Source organism: Littorina saxatilis, linkage group LG9 (genome assembly GCF_037325665.1).
Source record: "Littorina saxatilis isolate snail1 linkage group LG9, US_GU_Lsax_2.0, whole genome shotgun sequence".
NCBI lineage: Eukaryota > Metazoa > Mollusca > Gastropoda > Littorinimorpha > Littorinidae > Littorina > Littorina saxatilis.
Window position 1 is genome coordinate 11,614,844 of NC_090253.1, and position 27,759 is coordinate 11,642,602.

At 42.7% G+C, this 27,759-nt stretch overlaps 1 protein-coding gene across 2 annotated transcripts; it reads right to left on the minus strand.

Moving 5' to 3' along the window:
- Positions 1 to 321: 321 nt before the first annotated feature.
- On the minus strand, positions 322 to 27,510 carry LOC138975264 (poly(A)-specific ribonuclease PNLDC1-like). Of its 2 annotated transcripts, XR_011458583.1 has the most exons (23): positions 27,409 to 27,510; positions 23,464 to 23,515; positions 22,977 to 23,050; positions 21,349 to 21,385; positions 20,429 to 20,504; positions 17,953 to 18,000; positions 14,910 to 15,004; positions 13,869 to 13,969; positions 13,369 to 13,460; positions 12,268 to 12,350; positions 11,482 to 11,542; positions 10,299 to 10,368; positions 9,803 to 9,888; positions 9,293 to 9,357; positions 8,157 to 8,224; positions 6,830 to 6,883; positions 4,476 to 4,518; positions 3,548 to 3,647; positions 2,963 to 3,052; positions 2,173 to 2,261; positions 1,467 to 1,565; positions 939 to 1,113; positions 322 to 908 (listed from the first exon to the last, which is right to left on the minus strand). XR_011458583.1 is itself a non-coding variant. In XM_070347917.1 (22 exons), the coding sequence occupies exons 1-22, from the start codon at positions 27,485 to 27,487 to the stop codon at positions 1,044 to 1,046; spliced, it is 1,632 nt and encodes a 543-aa protein (XP_070204018.1). In that variant the 5' UTR covers positions 27,488 to 27,510; the 3' UTR covers positions 322 to 1,043. The 2 variants fall into 2 exon arrangements, 1 of the variants encoding a protein (XP_070204018.1); XM_070347917.1 differs by having other exon boundaries at positions 322 to 1,113.
- Between the last annotated feature and the right edge of the window lie 249 nt (positions 27,511 to 27,759).

Below are 27,759 nucleotides of genomic sequence, written 5' to 3' on the forward strand. Positions count from 1 at the left end.
GATACATGAATAGACAAACAGACAGACAGATAAACTGAGAGACAGACAGAAAAACAGACAGATAGACAAATAAACAGAATAATAGAGAGACAAATAGAAAAACAGACAGATATATAGACAGACAAACAGAGAGACAAATAGAAAAACAGACAGATATATAGACAGACAAACAGAGAGACTGATAGAAAAACAGACAGATAGACCCTCAGACAGACACATAGACAGACATATAGACAGATAGATAGACAAACAGATAGACAATTAAAAGATTTAGAAAAGAGGAAAATAAGATACAGACATACAACATGAACAATTGTCATGAATTATATACTTTCACCAATCTCAACATTTATTTTGATCTGAATGTTCATGATCAGCCATTTCAGCTGAACACATAATGGTCAATGTCAAGTCACAATGGCTGTACTGTGGTCAGTACTGTGGTCAGTCGCGACCTTTCCCTTATACACAACCTCTCTGTCACACACACTGCAACTGTCGACATCTTCACACATGATTTTCATCAGATTAGTGAACTGTCACTGTAAATTGCTTGAATCATACACACACTCGCACGCATGCACAAAAGCAATCATATACCCACCCACACACACATTTACACACACACACACTCACACACACACACACACACACACACACACACACACACACACACACACACTCGTGCACACACGCACTTAGTCGCCGTCTTTGAAAAGAGAGAGCACAGTCCAAACGCACACACCACTTGACAGCAGACAAAAGTTCACATGATTTACATCAGATTAGTGAACTGTCACTTTACCTTTCTGAATCCCACTCACACTCGCATGCACGCACCCACACACACACAGACACACACACATCTCATGACATGCATGAACTCGCACACACACACACAGACACATCTCATGACATGCATGAACTCGCACACACACACACATCTCATGACATGCATGAACTCGCGCGCACACACACACAGACACACACACATCTCATGACATGCATGCACTCCGCACACATGCACATGAACACACACACACTTAGTCGCCGTCTTTGAAAAGAGAGAGCACAGTCCAAACGCACACACCACTCGACAGCAGAAACCCACACCTGCAAATAACAAGAAGAATATTAACATTCACAAATGTATGGCAAAGAACATACAGCGCACTTTATTGAATTCTATATCTGCAAACGACAAGAAAAAATGACATTGAAAAATGCATGTATGACAAAGAAGACAGTGTACCACAATTTGCATTGTATTCCATGTCTGAATTCTTTTGCACCATTGTTTCCGAGCACTTTAAATACAGACAAGTGCATGCACGCGCACACATACATACACACACACACACACTTGAACACACACATACTTAGACACACACTCGCATGCACGTGCACACACCACCCACACACACACACACTCCAACACACACACACACAAGGGAGGTTAGACTGACCACATGACAGTCTTGGCAACACCTGAGTGCCTCCAGTAGCGATACTTGGACACCGAGAGCACACGATGACCGTTGAATTTCGCCATGATTGCCCTTGCACTGAAACGTGAAATGATAAAAATAGAGGTAAAAGTCGAAGACTGTGAGATTACTCATATATACAACTGAAAACAATTCTTGACTGTCTGAAGGGCTTTGACCAGCGTTTAAAATTAAAGTTTCAATGAATTACACTTTGCAGAGTCTCAATCTTGAAAGCAAAAACTTCTCAAGGTTATGTACATTCTCAACAACAACAAATAATAATAACATTAAATAAAAACGTAAGATGCTGTATGACATAAAAAAAATTGTAAAATAGCAGGAAAAAAAAAAGACTCTTTGAAATGAACTACTGTTTACAAGGTCACAAGGTCGTTTAACAGGGGTCAATAAAACAGTGGAACGCCCCTATAAACAGACTTCCGACCCTCCTTTCTCAGATGTTCTGGTCATAGCCTCTGTAGATTTATCTCCATTTTAAAACTCCCTCCCTTTTAAAACCTGATGTTCTGAACTGTGTGAAGGCTGTAAAAGGTGGGCTCCACTGTACAATGAGAGAGGTCCATATTGTAAAAATCAGTTGCAAAAGGGCGGAAGGATAAGGGGGGGGGGGGGGGAAGGGTGTGGTGGTGTGTATCCTGCGACCTGTGTGTGTGTCACTGACCATGTGAAGTTTCCTGCCACCACTAGTGCCGTGCTGGACGACAGAAGTCGAATGTCCACCGTGCCGCACACAGACAGCCTCTCTGCCAGCTGCAAGATCAACACATAATGCTTCACACAGTGTCCTTTTTCAAAATAGTGCATGGAAAAACATGGTCATTGGGGTTTCTTTCCCCCACCCAAATGCATGCAGACATGCACAGACACACCAGTCACACACAAACAAACGCATACATGCATGCATGCACGTACGTACGCTTGTACACACACGCCCACACACACACGCACGCCCACACACACACAAACAGAGGACTATCTGAAGATAAACACTTCATAAATGCAGGGATGGGACTGAAGTTGAAATAAAACATTTTTCTTGGAACCCCCCTCCTCCTGAGATGTCTCCTGAAGCTGATAAATGACTTTGATTTGGACATCAAAAACAGCCTTTTTCAATGATTTTAGTGTGACAGAACATAGTGTAGCAATACTGATCCGCATACAAAATCAATCCCCTCAAAGGATAGCTGAAGATACTGCAATAGACCATGTTTAGAAGTAACTCTGTCAGATTCTTATGGAACGTAAAAGAGTGACTACTCTTGCTTTTAGTGAGTCAAACTTTCCCCAGTGACATCATAGACATGTCACCAGCAAAGGGTTTGTTTGAAACACGTGGAAAGGAGCATGTGTAGAGAGCTTGCCTCACTAAAAGCAAGAGTAGTCACTCTTTCACAAACCGAACAATCCCGACAGAGTTATTTCTGGAATTCTTCTACAAAATAACCAACCTGATGACTGTTGAGTTTTTGCCCTCGCTTGCGACATCGTACGTACAGCTGCTGTGGCCGCAGACAGGGCGGGTCCCTGCCGTCTAGTTGCTGCAACAAAACAAGAAACAGTCAGTCCTATTCACTGTTCACATGTAGCATGATTTACAGTGGTCCCTGCTACAACAACACAAGACACTGTCAGTCCTATTCACTGTTCACATGTAGCGTGATTTACAGTGGTCCCTGCTACAACAACACAAGACACTGTCAGTCCTATTCACTGTTCACATGTAGCGTGATTTACAGTGGTCCCTGCTACAACAACACAAGACACTGTCAGTCCTGTGCACTAGCTGTTCAAAACTTTCCGTTTTAAGACTCTCATTCTCACTTTCATAGACTCTCTGTTCATAGCCTCTGTCAATGTATTTCAATGTTCACCCTATAAGTTATTTATGAATAATAAAAAAAAGAAGACGAAGAAATAGCTATTGAAACTTTCAATCACAGAAGTAACGAAACATTCACGAGAACGTTGACCATGTAGTATTTGAAGTGGAGGAACAAACAAATAACACTGTGACGATGTTAGGGATAACTCACGATGTGGTTGAGCATGGCTCTGATCATGTTGACCTTGTTGACCTGAGGGGCCAGCGACTCCAGGTACAGTCTGAAGGGCGCGTGTTTCATGGAATTCTTCCTGCAAAAAGTATCAAAAAGAATCTCCTTCACAAATTATCCAATAACAAAAACGTCTTTCAAACACTTCCAAGAAGCAACATGCAAAGGCCAAACAAAAAAATATGTTAATTTAGGGTAACCCAAGCAACCCTATTTTTTTCCGCCAACCCTAAAACGTTTTTTTAATTTCTCAACAAAAAAACCACTTTTGGCACGTTTTTTTTAACCATACCGAGACTAAGGGAAGTAACCTCCTTTAAACTCGACTAAATCCTTAAAAAATAAAAACTTGACTAAATCCATAAATTTAAAAAAGCTGACCTACCGACCCTATCTTTTTTGGTAACGTTACCCTGAACCAACATATCTTTTTGTTTGGCCTAAATGATGCTGACAGCAAAACAAACAGATTCAGTTTGGCTTGTGACATCAGAGATTTCATTTTGAAAGACACGCAGGGTCAAAAAGCAACGTCTTATCAGGCATGAAAACTGAAAAAAACAAAAATACTGAAAACAAAATTCGCCAAGACTTCTAGGGGGGTCCGGGGGCATGCACCCCCGGAATTTTTTTTTTCAAGGGTGCAATTTGGTGCAATCTGGGGCTATCTGAGCCTTAAAATTGGATTCAAACATGGCCCCAAAACTATTTTACTATAACTATGACTAGACAAAAAAAAAAAAAAAAAAAAAAAAAAAAAAAAAAAAAAAAAGCAAAAATACGGAAAATAAAAAAAAATACGGTTTATTTGTTTCAAAAATACGAAAAATACGGAGAATTTTCATGCCTGCTTATTTGTGGGTGTTTTAATCGTATGTGGTTGAAAGTGACTTGATGTCTGACTCACGTGGTGTTCCTGAAGTGGAGAAGGTGACACATTCTAAGAAATGCTGCAACAAACACAAACATTACTTTCAAGAGATGTAAGGCCCCGACTTAACACAAACAATATGGCCAGCTTCTTACAAGTTAATCATCCTAAACAGTGAATGCCATCATTTCCTTTCACTTGCTGGAAATCATACGTAAACATATCAACCCATCACAATCAGAAACTTTACACGAGTCAGGTGGATGCTAGTTTCCTTGACATTGGTGACAGTTCAAACCATCAAATCTGGAATTTAAAACCTGATTTTCTCAGATATATGGAGGTCTTAAAAGGGGGGTTCCACTGTATCTGACTAGACCCTCATCAAACTTCTGTTTACTTGTATTGCACCTGTCTAACAACAGGTTTCATGACAATGTGTGGACAGCTTTCAATCAATCAATCAATACGACGCTTATATCGCGCGTATTTCGTGGGTACAGTTCTAAGCGCAGGGATTTATTTATGCCGTGTGAGACGGAATTTTTTACACAATACATCACGCATTCACATCGGCCAGCAGATCGCAGCCATTTCGGCGCATATCCTACTTTTCACGGCCTATTATTCCAAGTCACACGGGTGTTTGGTGGACATTTTTAGCTATGCCTATACAGGCACAAAAACACAAAAGTACACACACAAAAAAGAAGAAGAAAGACGATAGAACAAATAAAGAGGAGAACAACTGACAAAACAACTACACTGCACAAACCAACAGGTGACAAAGACAGAGAAGCAAGGGAAGCTGGCGTCTTTCTTCTTCTTTTTTGTGTGTGTACTTTTGTGTTTTTGTGCCTGAAGAAGACCCTTAGGTCGAAACGTCGCCGTTATTCGTTCCGTGTTCGTCATTTTAACGTGAGTACATTGCTTTTTGGTCTCTTTATTGTTCCCTCTCACATGCAGTCGCCATTGTTTAATACTTATGCCTATACAATTTTGCCAGGAAAGACCCTTTTGTCAATCGTGGGATCTTTAACGTGCACCCCCAATGTAGTGTACACGAAGGGACCTCGGTTTTTCGTCTCATCCGAAAGACTAGCACTTGAACCCACCACCTAGGTTAGGAAAGGGGGGAGAAAATAGCGGCCTGACCCAGGGTCGAACACGCAACCTCTCGATTCCGAGCGCAAGTGCGTTACCACTCGGCCACCCAGCTTTAAGCCTTCCCTCCTGGTGCAACAAACATCAATACTTGTATCACACTTGTCTCACAACAGGTTTCATGACAATGTGTGGACAGCTTTAAGCCTTCCCTCCTAGTGCAACTAACATCAATACTTGTATCACACTTGTCTCACAACAGGTTTCATGACAATGTGTTGACAGCTTTATGCCTTCCATCAGTCAGCAGTGTTTGTGTTTATTGGATTTATTAATTTTCCTGTTTAAGTTATAGGGGTTAACAAAACACTAAGCACAATCAGTCAGTCAGTCAGTCAGTCAGTCAACTAGCCAGCCAGGTAGCCAGTCAGTCAGTTAGCCAACCAGTCAGTCAGTCAGTCAGTCAACTAGCCAGTCAGTCAACCAGTCAGTTGGTCAATCAGCCAGTCAGTCAGCCAGCAATCAGCTACTGAGCTAGCCAGTCAGCCAGCCAGCTAGCCAGCAAGCCAGTTAGGAAGTCAATCAGCCAGTAAGTCAGACTGTCAACCAGCCAGTGGGCCAGTCAGTCAGTCAATCAGTCCGTCAGTCAGTCAATCACCCAGTAAGTCAAACTGTCAACCAACCAGTTTGCCAGTCAATCAGTCAATCAGTCAGTCAGTCAGTCAATCAGTCCGTCAGTCAGTCAATCACCCAGTAAGTCAGACTGTCAACCAGCCAGTTTGCCAGTCAATCAGCCAGTCAGTCAGTCAATCAGCCAGTCAGTCAGACCATCAACCAGCCAGTGTGCCAGTCAATCAGCCAGTCAGTCAGTCAGTCAGTCAGTCAGTCAGTCAGTCAATCAGTCAGTCAGACCATCAACAAGCCAGTTTGCCAGTCAATCAGTCCGTCAGTCAGTCAATCAGCCAGTCAGTCAGTCCGTCAGTCAGTCAATCAGTCCGTCAGTCAATCAGCCAGTCAGTCTGTCTGTCAGTCAGTCAGTCAGTCAGTCAGTCAGTCAGTCAGTCAGTCAGTCAGTCAGTAAGTCAATCAGTCAGTCAGTCAGTCAGTCAGTAAGTCAATCAGTCAGTAAGTCAATCAGTCAGTCAGTTAGTAAGTCAATCAGCCAGTCAGTCAGTCAGTCAGTCAGTCAGTCAGTCAGTCAGTCAGTCAGTCAGTCAGTCAGTCAGTCAGTCAGTCAGTCAGTCAGTCAGTCAGTCAGTCAGTCAGTCAGTCAGTCAAGACCTTACCAAAGCCACAGAGGTAGGCATCAAAACCAGCTTCGTGAGGGGCATCGTTATCTTCTGAAACGTCAACAAGACCACATCACATAACACGCACCACATCTTTTACATAGAATTGAGAAAAAGTAAAGCCTGAAAGTGAAAGTTACAAAAATCGCACAGCAGACATTAATTAACTTCTTTTCACAAGGAGGCCATCACATGCACAAGATGTCAAAACATTGATGAACCATTTAAATCAATTCACTTTAGCAAAAATGTCTCCTTGTGGGTTATAAGCAGCTTTACATAATAATATTAGAGCATTGAACAAATGTGTACATCAGTGTTGTTCCTGGGCCTTGTTTCCATCACCATTACCTTTTTTGATCTAACGCATCATTCTGACCCCAGGCGGGTCGAATCTCTGATAGTTTTGACAGGTAGGATGTATTCTGACACAAAACAATTTTTAGGTATCAGGACAATTCGACATATGTATATTGTGAAGCCAGGTCCAACTGACTATTGTTCTTTGTGTCTGGGAACAGCACTGGTACAAATGTTACAATGTATGGACAAAATGAAGTGATGGGAAATGCAGCACTGGTACAAATGTTACAATGTATGGACAAAATGAAGTGAGGGGAAATGCAGCACTGGTACAAATGTTACAATGTATGGACAAAATGAAGTGATGGGAAATGCAGCACTGGTACAACTGTTACAATGTATGGACAAAATGAAGTGATGGGAAATGCAGCACTGGTACAAATGTTACAATGTATGGACAAAATGAAGTGATGGGAAATGCACCACTGGTACAAATGTTACAATGTATGGACAAAATGAAGTGATGGGAAATGCAGCACTGGTACAAATGTTACAATGTATGGACAAAATGAAGTGATGGGAAATGCAGCACTGGTACAAATGTTACAATGTATGGACAAAATGAAGTGATGGGAAATGCAGCACTGGTACAAATGTTACAATGTATGGACAAAATGAAGTGATGGGAAATGCAGCACTGGTACAAATGTTACAATGTATGGACAAAATGAAGTGATGGGAAATGCAGCACTGGTACAAATGTTACAATGTATGGACAAAATGAAGTGATGGGAAATGCAGCACTGGTACAAATGTTACAATGTATGGACAAAATGAAGTGATGGGAAATGCACCACTGGTACAAATGTTACAATGTATGGACAAAATGAAGTGATGGGAAATGCAGCACTGGTACAAATGTTACAATGTATGGACAAAATGAAGTGATGGGAAATGCAGGACTGGTACAAATGTTACAATGTATGGACAAAATGAAGTGAGGGGAAAATACAGCACTCACTGTAGCGTTCTAACCCCGTGGCGTGCGACACAGAGGGAGTGTAGAGCACACTGTTGACCACTTTGTCGCTGTAACACGGAAATGCATCCATCAATAATAACAACAGTGATAATTAAAAGAAGAAAAGGCACATCAAGTTCAAGACAACAGAGGAAGAAGGGGGTTGGGGAGGGAGAGGTAGGGGGCAGAACATTAGTATAATGCATGCATATAACCGAGACCGAGACTTGGCCAGCAAAGGTGAAGATCGTGGACAATGACGGCATGGACATATTAGGCCAAAAAGAAAAATATGTCTGTTTACGGTAACCCGACCAACCCTATTTTAAGCGCCGACCCTAAAGGTTTTTTTCGCTTTTCGTAAAAAAATGAAATTAAAAAAATAAATAAATAAATAAATGAAGTCAAGTATACTTTATTTAGTTTCAATATATCTAGGTCAAAAACATGTGCTAAATAATTGTAAGTAAACTAAGGAAGTGTTTAAAAAAAATAAATAAACACGTAAAAACACGTTAATAAAACGTAAGAAAAAGTTTTTGGTTTTTTTAAATAAATAAATAAATAAAAAATAAAAAATAAATACAAAATAAAAAACATTGACCGACCGACCGACCCTATTTTTTTTGACGATGTTACCGGAAACAGACATATTTTTCTTTTTGGCCTTACGCATGAAATACATCAAAACGTGCAGAGGAGAGAATGATGAAGCAAAGTTTCACCCGCCCAGACGGACAGGGTCCTCGATGGCTCGTAGGATATCTTCTGTTTTCCGCCGTTTTTAACAACTCCTCTCAAGTTTGGTTTTCCTAAAGTACCCTATGACACAACTCAAGTGGCAGCAAACATACCCTGAAATTCCCGTCTAAATTGGTGCACCCGTTTCAGAGTCTTTGTCATCATACACACACACACACACACACACACACACACACACACACACACACACACACACACACACAGAAATAAGCTTTATATATTAGATTTTTAGACCTCTGAAAAAATCTAATATATAAAAGCTCGTTTTAGTGTATGTGTTCCCAATACATCCCTAATAAAATTATTCATTATCCCACCTGCTGGGGGGGGGGGGGGGGGGGGGTCAACTATATATGCTTAATTGATGATCTCACCTGTTTAGAATGCGGTGCAATTGCACCAGGTTGGTAGAAAACACACCTGTGATGTCCTCCAGCATCTGGACACAACATCAACAGTCACCAGGTGAGAAAACAAAATGAACACCCACTCCCCCTTGCAGGGTCTCACAACAATTCTCTATTTAAACCAATCCTTATCACAATCGTTTCCTCTGAAAATCACAGATCCAAGGAGTCTTAATTCTTCAGCCAGATTTTTACACGGTTACACCACAAAAGCTGATGGGTTTCTGTGGTTGAATGTTGACTGTCATGACAAATGTGACAATGGATTGTTTGTGGGGAGACTGCCAAACAGAGCTGGGTGAATCCAAAGCACCATGAGCAAATCCAAGAACAAAGAGACTGCCAACGTTCCAAAAGTCAGAATCAAAAAACAAGAAAGGTAAGTTGTTGGAACGTTTGTTATTGACAAAACAATACGTTACAGTCACAAATATATCGCCCCAACGGTCTTTTGAAGAGCACCTTGGTACAGTTTACCTTCTTCATGCTGAAGGACATTTGCTTGGTATCGTAGATCCGTGGAAACACAGTGTGCAGATCTCTCTTGAATGTGGCGTACTTGGCTGCAAAATATTGATACAAGTAACAGTAACAACAACAACACTTTATTGTCCATTAAAATGAATACATTAAAACAGAAAATGAAATGCAAGATCAAACCAACATAAGCTGTGGTCACTATCACTTCTGAATTCAAAGTGTGTGTGTTTGTGTGTGTGTGTGTGTGTGTGTGTTTGTGTGTGTGTGTGTGTGTTTATGTGCGTGCCTGCCTGCCTGAGTGCGCGTGTTTGTGCATGCGTGTGTGCGCATGTTATCATCTAATAGAATAAAGTTGGCATGTTTCCTGGCTATTTCATCACGAAGTTGCACTGATCTTCAGGCACCCACACTATTAGAGAAATTGACACAGTGCTAGGTTGAATCAGTTATGAACCATACTAAAAACACATCCACAAACAGCTGAACAACTCACGTGGCAGAGGACGGAAAAATTTGTCATACATAAACATCAGGTCCATCATCATATTGTGACCAACCAGTATCTGAAACAGTCATTTTAAACATCATTACAGTACACACACACACATACACACATGCACACACACACACTCACATGCATACACACACAAACATTCACACACACACACAAACATTCACACACACACACACACACACGAAACTTCCAAACAAAATGCTTGCACAAAACGAACGCAGGCCAAGAGAAATGTGTGGTTAAGACAATGGCCAAAGAGAGAAATGCAAAATGAAAGAGTGTGTGTGAACCAGTGTGTACAGTATGTACCTTCTGATGGTAATACATGCACATGTACTTCCTCGTGACAGAAACACAACATGACAAAAACACAACATGACAGAAACACAACATGAAAGAAACACAACATGAAAGAAACACAACATGACAGACACAACATGAAAGAAACACAACATGACAGAAACACAACATGACAGAAACACAACATGACAGAAACACAACATGAAAGAAACACAACATGAAAGAAACACAACATGAAAGAAACACAACATGACAGACACAACATGAAAGAAACACAACATGAAAGAAACACAACATGAAAGAAACACAACATGAAAGAACAGTGAATGAGGGCAGTACAGAGCAACCCCCCCCCCCCCCCCCCCCCTCCCGTTACAGACCTCCAAAAATCTATGAAAATCAGGTCTTAAAAAGGAGCGACTCTCAAAATGGGGGTAATTTTACAAAGGCTATGAACAGTGAATGGGTTCAAGTGCTAGTCTTTCGGATGAGACGAAAAACCGAGGTCCCTTCGTGTACACTACATTGGGGTGTGCACGTTAAAGATCCCACGATTGACAAAAGGGTCTTTCCTGGCAAAATTGTAAAGGCATAGATAAAAATGTCCACCAAATACCCGTGTGACTTGGAATAAAGGCCGTGAAAGGTGAATGCTCGCCCTAATAGGCTTGAGGTTTGCTGGCCGATGTGAATGCGTGATATATTGTGTAAAAAATTCCATCTCACACGGCAGAAATTAATATGTAAAGCGCTTAGAGAACGTCAAGCGCTATATAAATCTCCCCATACAATACAACAGAAAGTGGGGAAAAAAGGTCTTAATAAGGTGGAAATCTTAAAAGGGGGGTTCCACTGTACGTACCTTCTGATACTCCCTCAGGACGCGGAACACTCTGGTGAAGCCCAGCATCGACTGTTTCAACCTGGCAACACAATGAGAATCCATGGCAACACAATGAGAATCCATGGCAACACACAAACCAGGAAAACCATGGAGATCGAGCACCGAACAAGCTCAAGAGACTCAACATTTACTGTCCTTATAAAACTAGGAACAAATCTGTAAAATTGCTGTAAACAAAATTACAGATGTTTCATCATGAATAAGTGTCAAGCTGGTACATGTAATGCAAAAGAGAAAAATCAATAGAGAACGTGAGACACTTTACTGACAATTCAGCATGAACAGCATCAACCCATTTACTGAACAGGAAAAATCAACGTACCCAGCAAACATCAGGAATCTTTTGGGAGAAGAAAGTGATAAATTGAAGGGGGGGGGGGGGGGGGGGGGGGGGGGGATCAATCAATAAATCAGTTAACCATCAATCAATGAGGGACAAGTAGCTCAGCTGGTAGAGCACTGGACTTGTGATCCTAAGGTCACAGGTTCGAATCCAGGCCTGGGCGGACAACTGGACAACTTTATGTGCAGACTCAGAGACGGTGACCATGTTCCACCCCCGTGTTACCACTGTGGCACGTAAAAAATCTCGGTCATTCTGCCATAAATACAGGTGGCTAATTACACCTAAACACGCACACACCTGGGTAGCGCAACTCTTGTTGCTGCTAGCTTTCCACTGGGAGGAAGCGACCCGAATTTCCCAACAATGCAGTAATAAGGCAAGTGAAAAAAACTAAATACTTTTCTTGTTCCTGCTCCTGATCCACTTTGTTCCTCTCTTCCAGCTCCGTCCGTCTCTCAGCCGTCACCTTTTCCACAGCGATCTGAAATCATGTCAGAAGAAAATGTAAGCTTTACGCCCTCACGGCAAAGCCATTAGGGGCATAAGAGACGGAAAAACACGGCTGTGTATAAAAAAAGGAAAATAAAAATGCAGGGGGGGAGGGAGGGAGGGATGCAGACAGCTGGCTGCCGGCTGCTAGAGGAGACCTCAAAAGGCCTAGGGACCAGGCTGGGTCCGCTGTGACCCTGGGATCTTTATCGTGCGCATGCTTGCACCGGGGTGTTGTTCCCAGGGTCACAGCGATAGTCTCAGGACTTGGAAACACGAATACACGCATGCAAAAATATGATCATGTCAATATATGCCGACATTTCTTCTCCCTGAATGAAGAAATAGAGAATACCACATGGCTTGCTGTGTTATATCAGATTTACACCTGTTTGGTTTTTTTAAATATTGAAATGCGAGCGAAAGCAAGTTTTTTATTATGTGAAAAATCCACGTAGTATTGTGTTTATGCTACATACTGTACTTGTGTGTCTGTTGCTCTAATGTCCCACAGTCGAAGCGCCCAAACTGAAGACACGTCTTACGAAACCTCGAGCTTTTCCAAAGCCTTGTGAAATCTTTAACGTCAAACCAAAAAGACGTCAGTCTAGAAAGTATATAGCGTGATGAGTGGCACAGTGCGTTCTCAAAATTCTTCCAGAGGAACCAGCAGACAGACAAACAGAGAGACAGACAGAGACAAACAGAGAGACAGACAGAGAGACAGACAGAGAGACAAACAGAGAGACAGACACAGAGACAAACAGAGAGACAGACAGAGACAAACAGAGAGACAGACAGAGACAAACACACACACTTCCCTGCCCATTGAGTGTGATACTGAAGTTTTTGTGGTTTTTTTTCTTTGTTTTCTGAACACACACACACACACACACACACACACACACACACACACAATACACCCCCATCGCCCCACCCCTCACAGACATACACACACCCCATCCCCCACAGACACAGACACAGACACACAAAAAGCAGGTAAAACTAACGTTTTTGAATGTATCATTGACAGTCCAAACCAGAGGGAAGCGTCTCCGGATCTCGGAGTGAATGACGTAATCGCACCACAGTTTGGCGTCCGCTGAAGACACAACAAAAGAAAAGTATAAAGCACTGAGGGTACATATACAACAACCTTCAATCCTGAAAGCTCAGGGTTTCAAACCTCCGTATTAACAATCCCCCCTATTTTAACAAATGTTCCAGACTTGGTTTAAACAATGTTTTATTAAATCAAACATGGTACAACAATACAACGATAAACAATAGGGACACGAACTCAAGCGAACGCTTATATTACGCGCCCTAGTTCCAGACTTCTGACAGTTTAAAAAGGGGTGGGGGCGTATAAAGTATTAATGGGTCAAGTTGCACCATGCTACACTGACCGCTGGTCTTGTGAAGTGTGTACATCTCGCCTTCCTTGCTGCCGACATACCACTGAGCCACCACGGAGCACTGGATGAAACTCCCATCATGCAACACTCACCTTGCGTCTTGTGAAGTGTGTATGTCTCGCCTTCCTTGCTGCTCACATACCACTGAGCCACCACGGAGCACAGCGACTGGATGAAACTTTCGTCAAATTGTCTGCATCACAAAAAAGAGACAATTAAAGGCATACTAACGCACTCCCGTGTTTACAAAGTGTAGTTTGCCCACAATCGATGTCAAACGCACCATAAGACCATATAATGACGATACGTCACCATGCGCGGACCATAATACATGCATTACAGCTTGTTCTAGCCTCTGAAAAAGTGAGGATGTCAACAAAGCCGCGGTGTTCTCTCCCTTGCATCAACGTTACCTCTGTTGGCAAATCTATAAATAGGACGATCCAGATCAAAATGAAAATTAACATATCTCAACATTGAAGGGGTCCTAGACCACAATATTTTGCAGGGAACTTAATTTAGCATGTCTCCAGCTGTTGGTAAAGCAATTAGCGTGTATAGTCATCGAGTACATATGGCTTTAATATTGGCTCAACCAAGCCAAATGGGTTGTTTTCATTGTTTCTGATTCAGAAAAAAGAGACAAATATTGCGTGTTTTATCTTTTTTTTTTACCTTAAAAATTCAGTACAGTAACACTTAAAAAGGCACAGCCCCTCCCGTGAACACTACCTCAGACCTGCAGAGGGGATAAGACCACCTCTCCACCTGGACACATACCAAAAATCAACCTCTTCACTTCTTCCTGTGCATAGCTGGAATTGTTTTATAAATTAATTTTGCAGATTGACATAAAAAGTTTCTAACTCTGCACAGAAAGTGTCCAGGTGTTGAGTTTTAGTATGTGTCCAAGTTGAGGGATGGCTGCAGAGTTGGCAGTTCTGTGACATACACAGACACAGATGGACAGTCGAGTCTCAATTGAAAGACCGTCACAAATCTGAGAAAACCAGGTCTTAAAAAGGAAGAGTCAAATTTTGAGAAAAAACCCAGAGGAAATGAACAGAAAATCTGAAAAACTAAGGGGTGGTCTTAAAAGGTGGTTCCGCTGTACAAACGTTCCAGCAAAGTACCTTTCCACACCCGAGAACAGGGCCCCTGATTCCATACTCTGACACAGTTGCCTCTCTTGTTCGTCGTTGAGGAATGACACACCTTCATACACACACTGCACACACAAAACAACAACAGTTTTGTAACACTTTCCTCCGTTATTTGGCCAATCTTCTGATATAAGGGTGATTAAGAAGCGTTTGATATTTCTTAAAATGAATGGATGTTATAAAAAATAAAAAAAAATAAAAAAATAAATAAAAAAAGGGTGATTAAGAAGCAAAACAGCTTTTGCTTTGTTGCCATAATTATTTTTTATTTGGTTGTGAAAAGTCACACTTTTCTGAGTACACATGACTTCCGCTTTCATTTTCAACGACCAGAATTTCCTGTTTGCTGAGAGAAACGAAATGTGTACAATTGGTCATTCTGACACTCTTGACATCAGTTGTGTTTATCGTAAAAATAAGCGTAAAATATGCCCAACTCGTGTAATAAATACATGCTCTGACATCTTAATGCATGGTTTATAATGGAAATTTGGTTGCAATCAAACAAATAATGGGACATTAGAACGTGTCTTTATTGGAAGCACAACACATGATAGACTTCTTCTTCTCCTTCGGGGGATGCATGCTTGGTATTTTCCTGTTTCTATAACCCACCGCACTCTGACATGGATTACAGGATCTTTTCCGTGCGCACTTGGTCTTGTGCTTGAACACACAAAGGGAAGGGGGGGGGGGGGGGATACAGCACTAGCAGGTCTGCACATAAGCAGGGGTGTACCTTAACTTTTTTTGCTACCGGCCAGGGGGGCCGGTAAGTCAAAAATTGAACCGGCCCCCCCAAATCCCAACCGGCCCTCAACTTGCCGGGATTTCTTACAACCGCCCCAGCGGCTCGTCGCTTGCTAACCACATACACAAAAGACGTACATTCATACTTATAATGCATACATGTGGATTTGCACTACTAATAACTACCACAAACACACAGAAAACTTGATGACTAAAATGCTATGTTTTAATATAATGATAATTAACCTTGTTTTAATAAAGAATTTAAAATAAAAGCCGCCACAAAGAAACAAGAAATCAAAACCACATTCACACCCTGTCACACAATCACACACTAAACCTCACTAAAAGTTACCCCCTTTATGTACCCCTACCAACCAATTTACAAAGTAATTTACTATGGAACTTTACTTACCACATAAACACACACTACAAAAGAGTAAATCAGCATTTTTTTTTAATTTAAATTATGGTTTTTGTTGTATAAAACCAAGTATAAAAAACTGACTACAAACAAAACATTTTTCTAAGTTGCTTTCTTGTTTTGTTTCTTTTTCTTTATGTCTGTGTTATTAATATTACTGTAAAAGTTGCATACCAGCCAAATTTACCACAGCTTAAGTCATAAATAATCAAAAGCATTACATTTCATTTCTATTTCCTAATGAAAACAAACAGATGTTCAGATTTCCTGATCCTAGAATTGTTCACAGGTGATCTTTATGCTTTTGATTCAGCAGAGTTGCATCCCTTGTCCTATTGTTGAAGGTCTGTCTTTTCTTCTTTATCACATATAGTGGATCTGGGTGGGTTTTTTTTACTTCCTTAGTTGAAGGGAAATAATTGACAGCAGTAGTACTGTCACTACTTGTACTAAGTTGGTCAGCAAAGCTGGTGTTAACATATTTGGGAAAACGGTCTCAATGAGTACCCCTGCAGTCAATGACATAATTATATACATTTCCCAGAAACTGGATCAGTGGTACATAGCAGGCACACCAAAGGAAAAATACAGAGGGCTAGGGGGAATATGTTTGCTCTGGATGGGCGGTCAGATCAAAGGCAGATGCATTGTAAAAGCTGGTTGGCCTTGAGACCTGGGTCAATGACCGTTACTTGCAATCTGAACACAGCTGCCTGTCGAGACACTGACCTTCTTACTCGGGGTCAATGACCGAGTTTTTATCTGAGAGGAAACTGTTTTACAACATGTGAAAGTCTCTGAAGGATTGGTGAGCGCAGGATAAGATCAGAGAGGGGGTGAAGTGAATAGCGCAAAGAGGGGGGACGGAGGGGGGGTTTTAACTATTTTGACTGCTGATGCAATCGCCAGCGGCTCGTGGCACTGGAGGGGTGATGACACGGTCAAGTGAGGCGGAGGGGGGTAGCTGTCTGGCCAATGTGTCTGACATTGATTGATGGTAGTCCTGAGTCCTCAAAGTGGGGGAAGGGGGGGGGGGGATGAGTGGGCAGTAGAGAAGTGACAGATTTTGAGATCGCCCGCAGAGATATTTGTTCACCGGCCGTTCCGATTGACTACGTTGCCAAACGACTTTGTACTTCAGCAAAATTTGAACTCGCCCGGCGGGCGATTTCAGAGGAAATTCGAACTCGCCCGACGCGATTTGAAGTCGCCGCGGGCGAGCGCCAAAACTCACCCCTGCATAAGTTTTAGTTAGCAGGTCTAGTTGAGCACGTATTAAGTATCATGTACCCACTACTAGTCATTGTGCATTTTAGTTAATGGACTGATGATGTCATTTGTATGGAGTCGACGCACGTGCGAGGATATGTATGTGTGGGAGGGGTGGGGGGGGGGGGCGCGGGAGATGGAAGCTTGCTGTATGTTATGTAATGTATATATTGTGTGTGATACGTGGAAATGTGATACTATTTATTTGCATGTATGATACAGGTACAAATGTGATAATTGTAGGCTTATACTAGTGATTACAGTGTGTGATACATGAAATGTGATATGAATGCTGTTTTTATATGTTATACTCTTACTTTCTCCCAAGCGCAAGACAAATTCTTCTATGAAAATTGAAGCCAATAAAATTTGAGTTGAGTTGAGTTGAGTTGAAGTTGACTTGGGAGATGGTAAAAATCTCTACCCTCAACCCACCAGACGCGGCCGGGATTTGAACCCACGACCTTCTGCTTGGAAGGCTGACGTCTTATCCACTAGGCCACTGCGCCCGTCAATGACAGACAAAACAACACCAACAACAACCACAACAACAACGACAATGCAGCTAACCTTGTTGAAGTCGAAGCTGAAGCGACTGAGGAACTCCAAAGCCGATGCCTGAAACAAACATTCATGAAAACAGGTCAATGGTGACTTTCAACATTAACAGTCAACAAATATTTAGTGAACGTGCCAGTCGGTTTACAAACCACTCCTTTAATCACAGGGGCCTGGTAGCACAGGTGGTAGGCAGGCCCTGGTAGCTCAGTTGGTAGGGGGGCCCTGAAAGCTCAGTTGGTAGGGGGGCCCTGAAAGCTCAGTTGGTAGGGGGGCCCTGAAAGCTCAGTTGGTAGGGGGGCCCCTGGTAGCTCAGTTGGTAGGGGGGACCTGAAAGCTCAGTTGGTAGGGGGGCCCTGGTAGCTCAGTTGGTAGGGGGGCCCTGGTAGCACAGGTGGTAGGGGGGGCCCTGGTAGCACAGGTGGTAGGGGGGGCCCTGGTAGCACAGGTGGTAGGGGGGGGCCTGGTAGCACAGGTGGTAGGGGGGCCCTGGTAGCACAGGTGGTAGGGGGGGGCCTGGTAGCACAGGTGGTATGGGGGCCCTGGTAGCACAGGTGGTAGGGGGGCCCTGGTAGCACAGGTGGTAGGGGGGCCCTGGTAGCACAGGTGGTAGGGGGGCCCTGGTAGCACAGGTGGTAGGGGGGGCCCTGGTAGCACAGGTGGTAGGGGGGCCCTGGTAGCACAGGTGGTAAATCACTGGACTTGTGATCCTTTGGTCAAGGGTTCAAATCAAGGCGGGAACGGACATGGGTCACAGACAGTATCCATGCCTGATCACTGCTGTCACACGTTAAAGACCTGGGACATGGGTCAACACTATGCGCAGCTCACAGACAGTATCCATGTCCCATCACTGCTGTCACGCATTAAAGACCTGGGACATGGGTCAACACTATGCGCAGCTCACAGACAGTATCCATGTCCCATCACTGCTGTCACGCATTAAAGACCTGGGACATGGGTCAACACTATGAGCAGCTCACAGACAGTATCCATGTCCCATCACTGCTGTCACGCATTAAAGACCTGGGACATGGGTCAACACTATGCGCAGCTCACAGACAGTATCCATGTCCCATCACTGCTGTCACACGTTAAAGACCTGGGACATGGGTCAACACTATGCGCAGCTCACAGACAGTATCCATGTCCCATCACTGCTGTCACGCTTTAAAGACCTGGGACATGGGTCAACACTATGCGCAGCTCACAGACAGTATCCATGTCCCATCACTGCTGTCACACGTTAAAGACCTGGGACATGGGTCAACACTATGCGCAGCTCACAGACAGTATCCATGTCCCATCACTGCTGTCACGCATTAAAGACCTGGGACATGGGTCAACACTATGAGCAGCTCACAGACAGTATCCATGTCCCATCACTGCTGTCACGCATTAAAGACCTGGGACACGGGTCAACACTATGAGCAGCTCACAGACAGTATCCATGTCCCATCACTGCTGTCACGCATTAAAGACCTGGGACATGGGTCAACACTATGTGCAGCTCACAGACAGTATCCATGTCCCATCACTGCTGTCACGCATTAAAGACTTGGGACACGGGTCAACACTATGAGCAGCTCACAGACAGTATCCATGTCCCATCACTGCTGTCACGCATTAAAGACCTGGGACACGGGTCAACACTATGAGCAGCTCACAGGCAGTATCCATGTCCCATCACTGCTGTCACGCATTAAAGACCTGGGACACAGGTCAACACTATGAGCAGCTCACAGACAGTATCCATGTCCCATCACTGCTGTCACGCATTAAAGACCTGGGACACGGGTCAACACTATGAGCAGCTCACAGACAGTATCCATGTCCCATCACTGCTGTCACGCAATAAAGACCTGGGACACGGGTCAACACTATGAGCAGCTCACAGGCAGTATCCATGTCCCATCACTGCTGTCACGCAATAAAGACGTGGGACACGGGTCAACACTATGAGCAGCTCACAGGCAGTATCCATGTCCCATCACTGCTGTCACGCAATAAAGACGTGGGACACGGGTCAACACTATGAGCAGCTCACAGGCAGTATCCATGTCCCATCACTGCTGTCACGCATTAAAGACTTGGGACACGGGTCAACACTATGAGCAGCTCACAGGCAGTATCCATGTCGCATCACTGCTGTCACGCATTAAAGGCCTGGGACACGGGTCAACACTATGAGCAGCTCACAGGCAGTATCGATGTCCCATCACTGCTGTCGCACGTAAAAGACCTCGGTCATTCTGCCAGAAATGCAGATGGCTGATTTGACCTAAACATGCACACGTGGGTGGCATGACTAGCTTTCCACTGGGAGGAAGCAGCCTGAATTTCCATGCAATGGGATAATAAAGTTGTGTGAAAAAATGAGTTCTCTGTATGTCTTTCTCTAACTCTAACACACATGTGCACCTGCCAATGCTCACACACATACACACAGAAATTAAAAACAGGGCAAACTTTGGTATAATGAACCCACCTGCCAGGTAAAACCAGGGTCTATGGGGCCAAAGGCCATTGAACACAGCGGAAAGTTGAAGGTGTGAGCCTCATACCTGGACAAAAAACAAGAACAATAATCATATCAAAATTAGGGGACAAAAAGTTATGCAACAAAGGTGCAAGTTCAGTCTTTCAACCAATGTGAGTCAATCAAGATGATTGGTTTAGAAAGGAACAATTATTCTGTGACTGTGATTGGTCTTCTTCTTCTTCAGCGTTCCAGAATTGTCTGGTTACGTGTGAGCTCGTTTGCCCATTTGGGTTCCCCACACTATACTCTGAGAGCATAGTCAGCTTCACTCCACTTTCGTTGAGTAGGCATGCTGGGCATTTTCATGTTTCCATAACCCACCGAACTCTGACATGGATTACAGGATATTTTCCGTGCGCACTTGGTCTTGTGCTTGCGTGTACACACGAAGGGGGTTAAGTCACTAGCAGGTCTGCACATAAGTTGACCTGGGAGATCGAAAAAATCTCCACTCTTAACCCACCAGGCGGCAGCGACCGGGATTCGAACTCACAACCTCCCGATTAGGAGGCCGACGTCTTACCACCATGCCACTGCGCCCGTCAAATGATTGGTCAAATTACAGGTGTTCAATTGTGATGAACACCTTGGAGGTTATCCCGGTCGATTAACATCCTCCCAAAGCTCTCAGTCGCTTTGTTCCGTCGCCCTTCAATGAAGCTTTGGCCAGGCGTCAATGGACTATGATAACCTTCAAGTTTGAAATGGAAGCCTATCAATGTCTAACTGAACCATTCACACACAGCTCAAAGTACTAATAAGAGCAGACACAATTACTGGTAAAGTCTTTTATCCAAACACATTTAATCCCATCACACGCTGCGATTAAAAGCAAACAACACAACAACAGAATCAAGACCACTTACACACTGTCAGTTTTGTTCTTGACAAAAGCTGATATACCTGGAACAAAATTAAGAAAACCACTTAAATGTATTAATTATTTCAAACATGTTTTTATAACATAATAATCATTATTATACATTTTTATATAAACCAATGTAAGAACACTCAAACAGAATGTGAGAAAGGATTGACGATGTGAAACATGAAGCGACTGCTCCTCACTGCATCATTCTGTCCATGTACAGGGGACCCCCTTCAAAGACCCATTTATTCAATCAATCAATGAGTCTTATATCGCGCATATTCCGTGGGTACAGTTCTAGGCGCTCTGCAGTGATGCCGTGTGAGATGAAATGTTATACGGCCAGTAGATTGCAGCCATTTCGGCGCATATTTACCTTTCACGGCCTATTATTCCAAGTCACACGGGTATAGGTAGACAATTATTAACTGTGCCTAAGCAATTTTGCCAGGAAAGACCCTTTTGTCAATCGTGGGATCTTTAACGTGCACACCCAATGTAGTGTACACGGGGGGAGGTTCGGACACCGAAGAGAGTCTGCACACAAAGTTGACTCTGTGAAATAAATTTCCGCCGAACCTGGGATCGAACTCACGCTGACAGCGGCCAACTGAATACAAATCCGGCGCGCTACCAACTGAGCTATATCCCCGCCCCATTCAAGACTCTCTCCCACTGAATACCCTTTTTTCTAAGACTTTAGGCCAACAACAAAAAATAGTCTGTTTACGGTAACATAGGCCAAAAAAATAGGGTCGGTAGGTCGGGTTTTTTTTTTTTTTTCCCCCAAAACCCCCCCATATTTTTTTTTCCAAAATGCCAAAAAAAATCTAGGGTCGCGCGAAAAAATAGGGTCGGTCGGGATACCGTAAACAGACTTTTTTGGGGGGGCCTTATGTTCATAACCTCTGCAAATCTAACCCTATTTTAAGACTCGCTCCTTTTTAAGACCTGATTTTCTCTGTATATCTATGTACAGTGGAACCCCCTTCAAAGACCCATTTATTCAAGACTGAATCCCACTGAATACCCTTTTTTTCTAAGACTTTCTGATCTTACCCTCTGCAAATGTACCCCTATCTTAAGACTCCCTCCTTTTTAAGACCTCATTTTCTCAGAGTTTGGGAGGGTGCAAACTGTGATCGATTTTTCAACACCGCACATTACTGTTTTGATCAGACTCGGTTCATAAGAAAGTCAGAACAAGAGAAAGAGGTGATAAAGTTTGACAGAGAGAAGCACCGGGCCGCATGAAATTACCCCCCCCCCCCTCCACAACCCCTCCCCGCACAGAACATTATTGAAAGAAAATGATCCAGAATCTTGCAATTTAGTGATCTCAAAATTAATTTGTGGAGCTCGTAAAATAGCTGAATAATCTCATGCCTCGATCGATCAGCACACGCTGAAGAACAGGACAGAAAGGTGTGTTTTAAAAAAACTTTAAATCCAATAAATAATACAAAATGATGCAATCTTGTGATCTCAAAAATGATTTCTAGAGCTTTTAAAATGCAGAAAACTGGCCAATAGGCTGACAACTGTTATGCATAAGCACACACACTGAGGGACAGGGCAGGAATGAACAAGCAAGGGGAAGTCACTGAGTAAGACTAAAATGCTCACCGATCTGACACAGGGTCAAGCGAGTGACACTGTTCCGCATCTTCTTGTACCTCTCTTCGCTCGTGTCGAACAAACTGGAAAAGATGAGAGGAAAACATGACGATAAAGCTACTGAACTTCATAACAAAATCGTAGTCCCAGTTGTATGCATCATCAATAAAAACAAAAATTAAATTACATTCTTTTTAAAATGTAGAGTTTGTATTACACCAAGCCAGACATAATCCTGGATAGATTCAAACCTAAGTTTCCAGGGAATAGCCCTGAGAGTCAATTTAAGCACTGTCCTGGTTATAATGAAAACTTGATGTTTTTCACTACTAGTACTATACTACTGTACTATATAAACTGTGACTGTGAGACATGTTTATCATACTGTCATACATTATTCTACCAATCCCCATTTTTCACTGACATTGTCATTGAAGTTCCTGGAAAGATCACACATTATCCAATATTAACAGACAGCAATAAAAATAATACCAACCTGGGTTTGTCATTGTCTCTCACGTACAGTCCGGTGAACTCTGAGTCAATGGCTGAAAAAGACAAAGCGCATGGCAGTGAACACCTACCACAGCGTTATGATAACACTTACCACAGCGTTATGATAACACTTACCACAGCGTTATGATAACACTTACCACAGCGTTATGATAACACTTACCACAGCGTTATGATAACACTTACCACAGCGTTATGATAACACTTACCACAGCGTTATGATAACACTTACCACAGCGTTATGATAACACCACAGCGTTATGATAACACTTACCACAGCGTTATGATAACACTTACCACAGCGTTATGATAACACCACAGCGTTATGATAACACTTACCACAGCGTTATGATAACACTTACCACAGCGTTATGATAACACTTACCACAGCGTTATGATAACACTTACCACAGCGTTATGATAACACTTACCACAGCGTTATGATAACACTTACCACAGCGTTATGATAACACTTACCACAGCGTTATGATAACACTTACCACAGCGTTATGATAACACTTACCACAGCGTTATGATAACACTTACCACAGCGTTATGATAACACTTACCACAGCGTTATGATAACACTTACCACAGCGTTATGATAACACTTACCACAGCGTTATGATAACACTTACCACAGCGTTATGATAGCGTGGACATGGGAAGCAACAGTAAGAATACAGTAAGTAAATGTAAATCATGACATGTATGTGTGTGTACTCCCACTGTGCAATAATCTCCTGCAACATGTGTGACTGTTCTTTGTCAAGATATGTCTATCTGAGTTTTTGGTTTAACTTTGGCCATAAACATTCCAACTTCCATTATAACCTTTCTTGTTTTACTTTATTCTTGAATTACAAGTGGAATGTTAGCAGTCTATCAATCTGTTTTGTATAAAAATTTCTACTATACCAGTACAAAATTTGCAAGTGATGTAAATTAAGGGCATGAACTGGTGTTTCAAATTTAATGTTGTGCCTGTATCAGTGTATGTGCAATAAATGAAATCAAACAAATGCATAGGTATCAGGGGCTCACATCCATGAGAGGTGGCATAGGACAAATGTCCTGGACAATGCAAAAGTGATAGGACATTTGTCCTGAACAAAAATAAATCAATAGGACATATTTTTTCTAACACCTTCTTCAGCGTTCGTTTTGGCGGCATGTTGCTTTTTCGGAGAAACAAGAAGGGCAAAGCCCATACGACTCACATGCTTGACCTTGACATGACCTTGACCTTCAGCTAAACCTAGCAATGACATCATACACTAAGAACTGCTTTACACATTTTTCCTACCAAAATACATGTGACCTTGACCCAAGGTCATCCAAGGTCATGCAACACAAAGCTGTTAATTCAAGACATAGGAAGTACAATGGTGCTTATTGGCTCTTTCTACCATGAGATATGGTCACTTTTAGTGGTTCACTACCTTATTTTGGTCACATTTCATAAGGGTCAAAGTGACCTTGATCATATGTGACCAAATGTGTCTCATGATGAAAGCATAACATGTGCCCCACATAATTTTTAAGTTTGAAACAGTTATCTTCCATAGTTCAGTGTCAAGGTCACTTCAAAATATGTATACAATCCAACTTTGAAGAGCTCCTGTGACCTTGACCTTGAAGCAAGGTAAACCAAACTGGTATCAAAAGATGGGGCTTACTTTGCCCTATATATCATATATAGGTGAGGTATTAAATCTCAAAAACTTCAGAGAAAATGGAAAAAATGTGAAAAATGGCTGTTTTTTAGACAACATTTATGGCCCCTGCGACCTTCACCTTGAAGCAAGGTCAAGATGCTATGTATGTTTTTTGGGGCCTTGTCATCATACACCATCTTGCCAAATTTGGTACTGATAGACTGAATAGTGTCCAAGAAATATCCAACGTTAAAGTTTTCCGGACAGCCGGACGGACGGCCGGACGGACGGGGGGGACGGACAGACGGACGACTCGGGTGAGTACATAGACTCACTTTTGCTTCGCATATGAGTCAAAAAACCGCGAACTGTCAACCGGCTTGGAGCATTCAGAGTTGCGAACCTTGGAAGCTCTCTATAAAAAGCACATACAGAGTCTCCCCAAGTTTCGTCTGCTTGGAGAGACACATCGCTTCACAAAACATTGATAAAATAATCCAACTTCTGTAAATTGGAAAGTATGGACAATGTCCGGATCAAATGAAAGCATAAACGGACAATGACCACTTTGTGACAAAAACAATTGGACATATGTCCTCTTGCATGAAAAATGTATAGGACATTTGGAAAAAATATCCGTGTATGTCCGACGTGGATGTGAGCTCCTGAGGTATAGGTATATACTCATTGAATGAGATATAGGCCTCGCAGCCTTTATATGTCCCACCATTTGTTCAACAACGTATATATACTGAACTCCAAAAGAAACGCAAGATTAAGAAATTTAATCTCATTCTTTGGCATTTCATTTTGACGAGATCGAATCGAACGAATTTCACGAAAATTGGTACAAAGCATCTTGGGGCAATGTTCTTTGATTGTCACTAACAAAAAACGTTACCGAAAGAAAGTTCTCATCGCCAGGCTCAGTAACGCGTGTGTCCCCCATTGGCGTTGACAAGGGCCTGGCATCTGTCTCTCATGGAGCGCACCAGGCGGTTGACGGTGTTCCTGGAGGTTTCTGTAGCCGGGAGGAACGGTTGGCGCAGGTGCTGACGGTAGATGACCCGGTCCTGGCGAGCAGTAGCCACACGAGGTCGTCCGCTTGTAGCGTCATCCCGGGTGCTGCCGCTGGCTCGGAATCGGGTCCACAGACGACAGATGGTCGAGGTTGCCACGCCCATGACATTTGCAATGGCAGCTGGGCGATTTTCAGCTTGCAATCGCCCGATTGCTCTCTCCCGGTCAATGGCGCTCAGTCTTGGCATGCTTCTACTGTACAAATGGCTGATTTCAGACAGTGGACGGAGACAGGTTTTTGTTCCTTGTGTGAGCTGAGTACTGTTAACGAAAAAAATCAGGTCTGGCAGCTTTTGTGTGGGCTGCGTGAGCGAAAAACAGTCTCAATCTTCAGCACGCTGCAGAGAGCGCACTCTGGGCGCTGCACACGTGATTTTCACAGGCTACGTGCAGGACACTATGCTAACTCATGCTCGTTCAGAATGTTCACCTGAAACCCACCTTTAGTGCATGAATTTTAACAAAACCTTAAATAACTCTTAACTTGCGTTTCTTTTGGAGTTCAGTATATATATATATAGATACATTGGTCTGCATTGCATTTGTAACTTGTGCGACAATGGTCACTCATCGTACTCATACAAACTTGATTTTATAAATATTTCTGTGTCCAGTTGGTTCTTGAATCTGTTGAGCATGCACGCATCCAGAGACAAAATGCTGGAGTGGTTGGGATTGGAGAAAATGATGAGTCACAAATTCACATGCGCACAACTTACGTCATCAACTTCTAGCATTTGCTTTCTGTTTAATAGATATTTACATTTACGGAGCTTGTGTGAGGAGGGGGGGGTGCACTAGTCTGCCGATCTGGCATTCAAATTAACTCCCCCATCAGCATGCTGTACAAGTAGATAATTAGATGTTTCAGTCCAAGCGATAGAAATCAATCAATCAATCAATATGAGGCTTATATCGCGCAGGGATTTAAAAAAAAAATTTTTATGCAATTTATATCGCGCACATATTCAAGGCGCAGGGACTTATTTAAGCCGTGTGAGATGGATTTTTTTTTACACAATACATCACGTATTCACATCGGCCAGCAGATCGCAGCCATTTCGGCGCATACCCTACTTTTCACGGCCTATTATTCCAAGTCACACGGAAATCATTAACTGGCTGCGACAAATGACATTGATTTATGATGAATTGTCCCGATGATGTAGATAGGTGACTAACAAGATTACCGACGAAATCAGCCTGCTTGATCGTCTTCTCAATGAGAGGAAAGAGCTTTTCAAAGCTGGTCCGTGTCACTTCGCACATGTTGCTGTGTTGTGGCCTCTGTGAGAGATCACATATGATTGGCTGTTGGAGCAAATACCTTAAAAAAGTAACATTTACAAAATAAGCTGCTTTTTATAAAGCAATTGATGTTAAACAAACTAAGAATACATCTGTAAATGTACAAAATAATTTTTGGAAATAGAACAAAGATTCTTCTTAAAAATTATATTGTTGTTTCTCATAATTCATGCCATACCTTCTCAGTTCATAGTGTCGGTGAATTGCCAGTTACAGTTTTGATTTTCGGCTCT

What these genes read in the sequence shown, in the direction of transcription:
- LOC138975264 (XM_070347917.1), bottom strand. Translation starts at nt 27,487, where the DNA reads ATGTGCGAAGTGACACGGACCAGCTTTGAAAAGCTCTTTCCTCTCATT. An exon ending in AAGAACAAAACTGACAGTGT is followed by an intron (nt 20,505 to 21,348) that starts GTAAGTGGTCTT and finishes TTTTTTGTCCAG; the next exon opens with GTATGAGGCTCACACCTTCA. An exon ending in TGCCTACCTCTGTGGCTTTG is followed by an intron (nt 4,519 to 6,829) that starts GTAAGGTCTTGA and finishes TGTTTGTTGCAG; the next exon opens with CATTTCTTAGAATGTGTCAC.